General features: G+C 44.6%; 1 protein-coding gene across 2 annotated transcripts in view; it reads left to right on the forward strand.

Moving 5' to 3' along the window:
* The window catches only part of DISC1 (DISC1 scaffold protein), a 191,327-nt gene extending 186,516 nt beyond the window's left edge, over positions 1–4,811 (forward strand). Inside the window, exons 14-15 of one of the 2 annotated variants that reach the window (XM_033054805.1) lie at positions 2,097–2,261; positions 4,781–4,811. In XM_033054805.1, the coding sequence (XP_032910696.1) occupies positions 2,097–2,245 (149 nt within the window). In that variant the 3' untranslated portion in view covers positions 2,246–2,261; positions 4,781–4,811. Of the gene's footprint in view, positions 1–2,096; positions 4,442–4,780 lie in introns of those variants that run through there. The other variant, XM_033054804.2, reaches the window with a different exon arrangement.
* Positions 4,812–8,101: the final 3,290 nt, after the last annotated feature.

An 8,101-nucleotide genomic window follows, 5' to 3' on the forward strand; every position in this document is an offset into this window, starting at 1 on the left:
AGTAAGAGCATTTAGTCAAAGACAACACATCAGAATTAATTAAACTTCAGAAGGTTTATGCTGCTCATGGACTGAAGAATTTATGTTTACCAGTTGGTTTTTCAGCAGAGCCTCATGATTAAGTTGCAGAGGGGTGGAGACTCCAGGACTTAGAAGAAGATAATATTTCTTACTTCAGAGAAGATGCAAAGCATAATTAATTTGTCCTTGTACAATGCTTTGTGATCCTGGGATAGGAGAAGCTTTGTGTGTACTGCTACTACTCGTAATCAGAGACAGAAGCCCTTTAGATTAATAGAGCTCTCCAGAAATTAGAAATATGCATGAACATATTAAGAGCAAAACATCATAGTAAATGCATGTAAGTACACAAAGATGAAAATTTTGAGGAATTGATAACAGAATCAAAAGCAGCCAAGACTTTTCAAAGACATATTAAAGCTGCCTGAAAGAGCCATGGTTGGAATAGCTTTACCATGGCCCAATTTTTCAAAAGCAGCAGTTTAATTTTTACAGTCACATAACTTGAGGCCATCTTTTCTTGACATTGCATTGACATTTGGGTCAAGTAAAACAACAATTTCCTAATCCTGCAAAGGATAAAGACTGTCCTTAAGTGTTATCCTTTCTGTGTGTTGTACTTTTGAAACTGTTGTTTCAGTATCATCCTGTTTCACTTCCCTTGAAGTGAGGTTCTGGCATAATTTGTTTATGTACTGTGAGAAATGAACCATTTTCTGTCTTTTGGGGTCTTTGCCCTTCAGCCATACCTGTCCAGAAGGCCTCAGTGGGGATGGGATGGGCCCTAGGGTTTGTACATAGACTTGGCCATTGATCTGCCATTTCAGCAGGATCTGACTTGCCTCTGCTCGCTTTCTTTTCCACATAGAGTAAGCTATAGAATAGAGGATAAAATTGGTTGTCTCATTGAGCTACACCTAGTCCTCGCACTTCTTCCAACAATGGATAGTGTCGCTGATTTAAGATTATCAGTAGAAAGGCCAGTATATTGGTAGTACAAACTTATTTCCAGTCATAGCACATAAAGGTGTGCTGCCAAGGAAGCTTGGTTAAAGGCTTGTGCATGTGTCAATAGTTGTTACTCTTTTTGGGAATGTCCTACCTTCATCTGCAAGTCTGTTCCATGCTGCACCCTTTGTTGCCACCACCTGACACCCTCCCTCATCTTTGTGGATGGAGCTGGGGAAGGAGGAAAGTGGAAGGTCTCTTTCAGGGCCATTAACCATCAGTTTCTTGCTGAATTCATTGCAGGAATCCTGAACTAGACAGAGGAAAATAAAATGTGGAAAAGTATTTCTTAATCAAATGAAGCATTTTATACTAAATATTGGATACTTTTCAGATTGCCCTCTTCCTTTTAATGCACAATAGTACAACCCTGTTACTGCCCTCTTAGCTTTTCAGCTTGTTCAAAGCATTCCCTGTGAAGTCTTGTATAGCTTTATATTTGTGTGTTCTGCACTATAATTATAATGACAATTCAGCTAACATGAAAGTTTTCTAGAGGCAAGTGTAGCAGAAACAGTTTCTCTGCTATAAGCTGATTTTGCACCTTATCTAGATTCCCACCCCACCTTGCATAGCACACGTTGAACTCACTAGTGCCACACAAGCTGTGGTCACTCGGCATTTGTTTCAGACTGCTCCTGTTGCCTTCACCTGGGATCTGATCCACCCAGGTCTGTGTCTCTGGTGTAAAAGCCCACCCTCCATCCATCAGGGAACTCACACCTAGTGCTGCTGCCTCCATGGTACACAATATTTTTTTGTCTCTCTTCTTTCTTCCTTCCTTCCCTCAAGAACAGTATCCAAGCAGTATCCCCCATTCCCTCCCTTTTTGAAACTGCTAAATAATGCTACTTGAGAACTTGAGTTTGCCTGCATTATTTTTCTTTTGCTAGCAAGTGTGAGAAATTTATTAATATTTAATCCAAACAATTTGGAAGAAGTTGAAGCTACAATTAGATAGCCATGGCCATCTGTTGTGAACAGCAGAACAAGAATGTACTTAATAACTTGGAAAGAGAAAAGGGACTGCCAATCACCTATAGATTATTCCTTAATAAAGCTTTCACAGTCTCTGCAGAGGGAGATCCAGGTGGTGAAGGAGACACTCCAGACCGTGCTGGTGCAACTTCAGTCAGCCAAGGAGGCAGGAGAAGAAAAGGCTGGAGACTTCCTCTGTGACAGCTGGTGTCCAGGAAAACAAGACTTGAAGGAATAATGAGCAGAAAGAGCTGGTAGGATGACATTAATTCACAAAGGGCTGCTTTTAGTAACTGAATACTGTTTTACTAAGCCTCAGGGATCTCTTCTCTCCCCTGCATAACTAATAACTAAATCAATTATGGAGAAACAGAGCCTGGAGGTCTATCATCAGAAGTATGCTACGCAGCCTCACATGTTTTGGCACAGATTGGGAAACAGCTTTCAGAGCAGAGCAGCTCCTGTAAATGTGTAGATTACAAATTGATACATTTCAAGTGAGTCTGCAAAGTTGCCTTTAATGTCAGTGAAGTGTTCTCCTTGAAAGCTCATAAACACTGTCTTCCTCTACTCATGGATTTTTTTCCCTCTGATTTAAAAATGCAGCATTAAAGCTGGAACATCTAGTATTTCTTGGAAAATAGCTCTAAGAATAATAGCTTTCTTTTTCCCCCTTTGGCTTTAACAGCTTTCCTACACTGAATGTATTTTCACATTCCTGCCAATAATTAAATCAATAGGGTGAAATTCAAGCTAACCATGTTCTTTCAACTGAAATTTGGACCTCATTTTCTCTGTGGTATTAAGTACAGTGGAGTTAACTAACAGCAGCCCCTATAGGAGTAGTTTAACTCAATTTATTTAGGTTTTATTATAAACTTTTAGTATTTTGGGGTTGTAAAGCAAAAAGAAATCCTATGTTGGTGATTGGTGTTGCTTATATTTAAATATTGTATGAACTACCAGTCATTCAAGTCTCATTGTAAAGATTACTACCTTTATTTTGATTTTCCTTGTAAGCTTCAGAAGGAATGCAGATTTTTTTGCAAGACGTGCATGTTGATACATACACATGCATAGTTAAATATGTATTTTTGCAGGAAATAAAAGCAATACTTAACTGAAGACAACTGGATAGTTGCTCAAAAGAATTAATGTCTCCAAAAATTCGTGTGTACTTCTACTTTGATGCCAGTATATCTCGGATACCATAAAAAATTCTGTTGCAGAGGGGGAATTTTTCTTAAAAAGTAATTTTAAAAAATGCAATAGAAAATGTTTTGCAACTCAGTTCTGTACTTTTTGGGTACTGTTTTTCTGATATTTATAGAATTACTCTTCTACATCAATTATTCATTTTATAGTCACATTGTATTTTTGCAAATTTTGAAGGTCATTGGACCACTTTCCCACTAAGATCCTGTTCATTTTTCTGTGTTTTAATGCTAGTGGAAACTTCTACCTCAGTGTTAAGTACAGAAGGAGGGAGGAAAAAAGGTGCCAGGCAGCTGAGACATATAACAGGATTCTAATTGCCTCCAGGAGCTTATGGCTGTAAAACCAGGGCAGCAGAGCTCAGGTGGTTTCTATACTCATCAGGTCCTCAGGGTTGAACTACAACCCTGTAATTCAAAGCATAGTTGGCTTTTCTCATTGAGTAATATACAGGCCAGAATCCACATTGTGGTAAAGACTTTTGGAGCTCCAGCTTACATGGACTCTGCTGCTTGGTTCCCTAATGGAGAGCTCTTGCTGTCCTGCTTGACAAGTTTATCTCTGCAAGTCCCTGTTCAACACCTACCTCCCCACTGTGGCTGTGGCACTTTCTGAAGCTCCTCTCAACGGGTGAACAAGGTGTTTGCCTCCAGCTCAAGGCAGGAGACAAGTCCAGGTGGCACCCTGACATTCAGCCCATTCCAGAAATCACTCATGGAAACCCACATGAGTTCAAGTAAACAGGAAAGAGAGCACACTGACAAAATACAGCTCTTAAAGCTGTTTCTTTAACACCCACAGAAGCTCCCTGGGGTTCAATACCACAGAGGGCCCAGGTACTGCATTTCCAGCAAGGAGCATTTATATAGGAGCATGAGGACAGTCCAGAGATGAGGGCCAGTACACTAAGAACTAAGATGTCATGACTCCCCACTCTCCCATCCTGCAGAGTTTTGTCCTTTGAATACTTAATGCCTGCAATGTAAAGAGTTGTTAGGCCCTAGAAGTGCCTTAGAGCCAGGATCAGCTGTAGCTGAACTGTCAAGTCTGCCTCCTTGGAGCAATAAGGGCTCAACAACAGGAATAGGACCCAACCATCACAGGGGCAGGAGAACAGCACCCCGATTCCCACTGGAAAGGTTTCTTGAAGACATTCCCACTCAATTAAAATTTGTGTGGCTTTGTGTTTCAAAGCTTCAGAGTACCACTGCTTTAAAAACAAAAAACATAACTTAGGCAACCACTCTAATAAGACACTGAATTTCTAAGGAGAAGGGAACCTGAATCAGTCATCATTCATGTTATGTTTGTATCTGTTAACATCTATTTTATATATAACTACTACTCATTTAATTTATTGTTCCATTAACTTCACTGCTTGTTGTTGGCAGTTAGAGCCAGTAACCATCCCTTTTCTCAGACACATTTGATAATAAGCATCCTTTAAAAAAGGTTTACTATGCAATGTATCAACTGCCTTTTATCTGTGAATAGAAAACTTTCTAATAAAGAGAAGTATGTTTTTAACTAACCTAATGTCTGTTTGCATTCTGTGCAGTGTACAACATTTTAGAAATTTCATCATGGGGAGTGGAGGAGAGAAAAGGAGAAAGAAACCATGTGTGTGACTATTATTATGCTGCTGACAGCCTTAATTCATCTGCTTGGAGTGGTCTGTTATGCCTTCTGAAAACAGTCTAAAGACATATTCAAGACTAAAGTCTGACAGCAACATGTAGCTCTTTTCAGTACGAGAGGGAGAAATAAGTATCACACAGTGAACTGTACAGACAGGTAAAACCTGCACTTGGGTCCCAGCTTGACTCAGTCTTGCTGTGCAACTGAATCCTCCCTGCCCTCCCTCACTTCCTCACCCATGGATCAGGGCTGAAAGACGAGCAGTGTGACTTTGCATTGCCTACAGCAATATCTGAGGTCAAAGTTATGCTCTTTCACACATTCATTGCCATGATGAGAGGTAAGAAGTGTGTGTGGTGTCCCAAAGACCAATTTCATACATCCTTGCTAGAATTCTCACTTCTGGGCAGACTGGTTTCCCACCACCTGCAAACAATTAACATCTCCAGAAAGAAGCTCCCTTCCTGCCAGGTAACGTGCTGTCCCTAGACCTAAGAGGTTTAAAGCCCAGACCTAAAAGGTTCAAAAACTACATAAGACAAATAAGACTTTGTGCGTTTATCTTCTGCCACAGCAACAGAATAATAAATTACAGTAATTTCACGACTATAAGGCGCACCCTTTTGACTAAAATCTCCCCCCAAAACCGGAAGTGCGCCTTATAGTCCGGTGCGCCTTATCTGATCTACAAAGTTGCGACATTTGCCACCCCGGAAGTGAGAGCCCGTCGGCATCGGGGCCTCCCCCGTGCAGGGCGGGTCCGCCGGCATCGGGGCCTCCCCCACGCGGGGCGGGCCCACCGGCATCGGGGCCTCCCCGCCGGCTTCGGGGCCGCCCCCGCGCGGGGCGGACCCGCCGGCATCGGGGCCTCCCCGCCGGCATCGGGGCCGCCCCCGCGCGGGGCGGACCCGCTGGCATCGGGGCGGACCCACCGGCTTTGGGGCCGCCCCCACGCGGGGCGGACCCGCCGGCTTCGGGGCCACCCCCGCGCGGGGCCGGCCCGCCGACATTGGGATGGCTCCCTTGCGGGGGGTGTGAAAGCCGCAGGAATCGGATCGGCTGCTGCGCGGGGGGGACGAAAGCCCCCGGAAACACGGCGGCCGCCGCGCGGGGGGGGGCGAAAGCCCCCGGAAACACGGCGGCCGCCGCGCGGTGGGGGTGAAAGCCCCCGGAATCACGGCGGTCGCCGCGCGGGGGGGGCGAAAGCCCCCGGAAGCACCGCAGCCGCCGCGCAGGGGGGGCGAAAGCCGCCGGAATCACGGCGGCTGCCATGCGGAGAGGGGGAAAGCCGCCAGAATCGGAGTGGCTGCCACGCGGGGAGGGGGCAAGCAGCTGGAATCGGGGCAGCGGCGGCACGGGGCAAGCCTGCCGGCATTGGGTCACCCGGAGTGCCAGGGAACTCCCAGAACAGCGGGGCCCTGGGGATGCTGCACGCAGCGGCGGTGGGCATAGCCTGGCCCTGCCGGGTACAGGCAGGCCCGGAAGCCAATGGCTGCCGGATTGAGGCGGGGCCTTGGCCAGCAAGCGTGCGGGAGGAGCTGGGGGCGGAGCCTCGCTGCAAAAAAAAACCCGGTGCGCCTTATAGACCGGTGCACCTTATCTGATCTACAAAGTTGCAAAATGTGCCGGCTCCCGGGGGGTGCACCTTATAGTCCGGTGCGCCTTATGGTCGTGAAATTACTGTAATTTAGATTAAGACCTTAAGACTGAGCCCAACCATTGACCCAACACTGCCACCACTAAACAACATCCCTAAGTGCCACATCTGCACATCTTTTAAATACCTCCAGCACTGGTGACACCACCACCTCCCTGAACAACCTGATCCAATGCTTGACAGCCCTTTCAGTAAAGAATTTTTTCCTGACATCTTATACTAAACCTCCCCTGGCACTTAGGGGATGCACTCATCTTGAGGGCATTTCCTCTTGATCCTGTCACTTGTTACCTAGGAGAAAAGACCAATCCCCACCTGGCTACAGCCTCCTTTCAGGGAGTTGTAGAGAGTGATAAGGTCCCCCCCAGCCTCATTTTCTCCAGGCTGAACACCCCCAGCTCCCTCAACTGCTCTTCATCATATTTATGCTCCTGACCCTTCACTAATTCCCCTGCTCTTCCAGAGCACACACAGTGGACTGCTCCAGGAGAGCTGCAAGATGAGGAAAAGTAGCTCACCTCCAGCAGCCCCTTGCATGTGCTTTGTAGGAGGAGTAGTTTATTTTGTTGACTATACCCCCTCTATGTACAAACATGCTCTCAAGGGACTAAAGACTGAAGCAAGGAGAAAAGAGTACTCCAAAGGGTGTTCAGCTCAGCCCAATATTTCTTTTCACAATCAATTAGCTAATCCATTATTTCTAAAGCATGACAGCTCAGGCTTTTGCTATCATTACTTGTTAAATCAAGATAAGTGCCTGTTTTCTAGAGCACTGGAGAAGGCAGTTCAATAATGGGTCCCAGATAGGCAGTAGTGCTGGAGAGAGCTCCAGGGTGAGATTAGAATAATCCTCATGTATCCTCTTAGTTCACTATCCTATTAAAAATGAGGCTGAGACCAAGAGATTTTTTTCTTTAGTCTCAGAGATTAACATGCTACAAATACACTCTAAAATGAAATATTGGATATTTTTCTGCAGTGCTAAAGATGATAATACAAGTTTCTGGAGAAGCATTAAAAAAATAAGAAGAAAAAAGAACCTGTGAATAAAGGAAATTCTGCCTGAACCTGAAAGGCAGCCAAGCCAGCAGCTGCACTAAAGCATTTCTCTCAAATTTCTAATGAAGACTTGGATATGAGGCCTGGGAAAAGAACATCTGGGGTTGAGTGAGTAAGGAAATGCTTGAGTTCTGCACATGCATGGTATTCAGTCACACTTTCCCTGTTTCCTTATCTGAAAAAGCAGTGTCTTTGGGAAGGGGTTGATGGGGCATTGTCAAAGACACATCATGTCAATACAACACTAGACTATTTGGTCTTGTAATCACCTGCAAAGTTGAATAAATAGTTTATAATAATAAGCAACCATTCAGGAATATTAAGTAGCAAGAGGGAGGGAATATTAAACTAGTCAGGCCCAGGTAGGGGACACATGATAGATCTCACTGGAGAAATGGAAAATTAAGAGACCTTTTCACAGTGACGATCCAATTTACAAGAAGAAAATTACCTTGAATTTATTACTTCTCTGACAATAAGACTTTGAAACACCAAAGGAAAGACATCTCTGTTTTCTTGTCAAAG

The sequence above is a fragment of the Catharus ustulatus genome, chromosome 3, assembly GCF_009819885.2.
Source record: "Catharus ustulatus isolate bCatUst1 chromosome 3, bCatUst1.pri.v2, whole genome shotgun sequence".
Taxonomy (NCBI): Eukaryota; Metazoa; Chordata; class Aves; order Passeriformes; family Turdidae; genus Catharus; species Catharus ustulatus.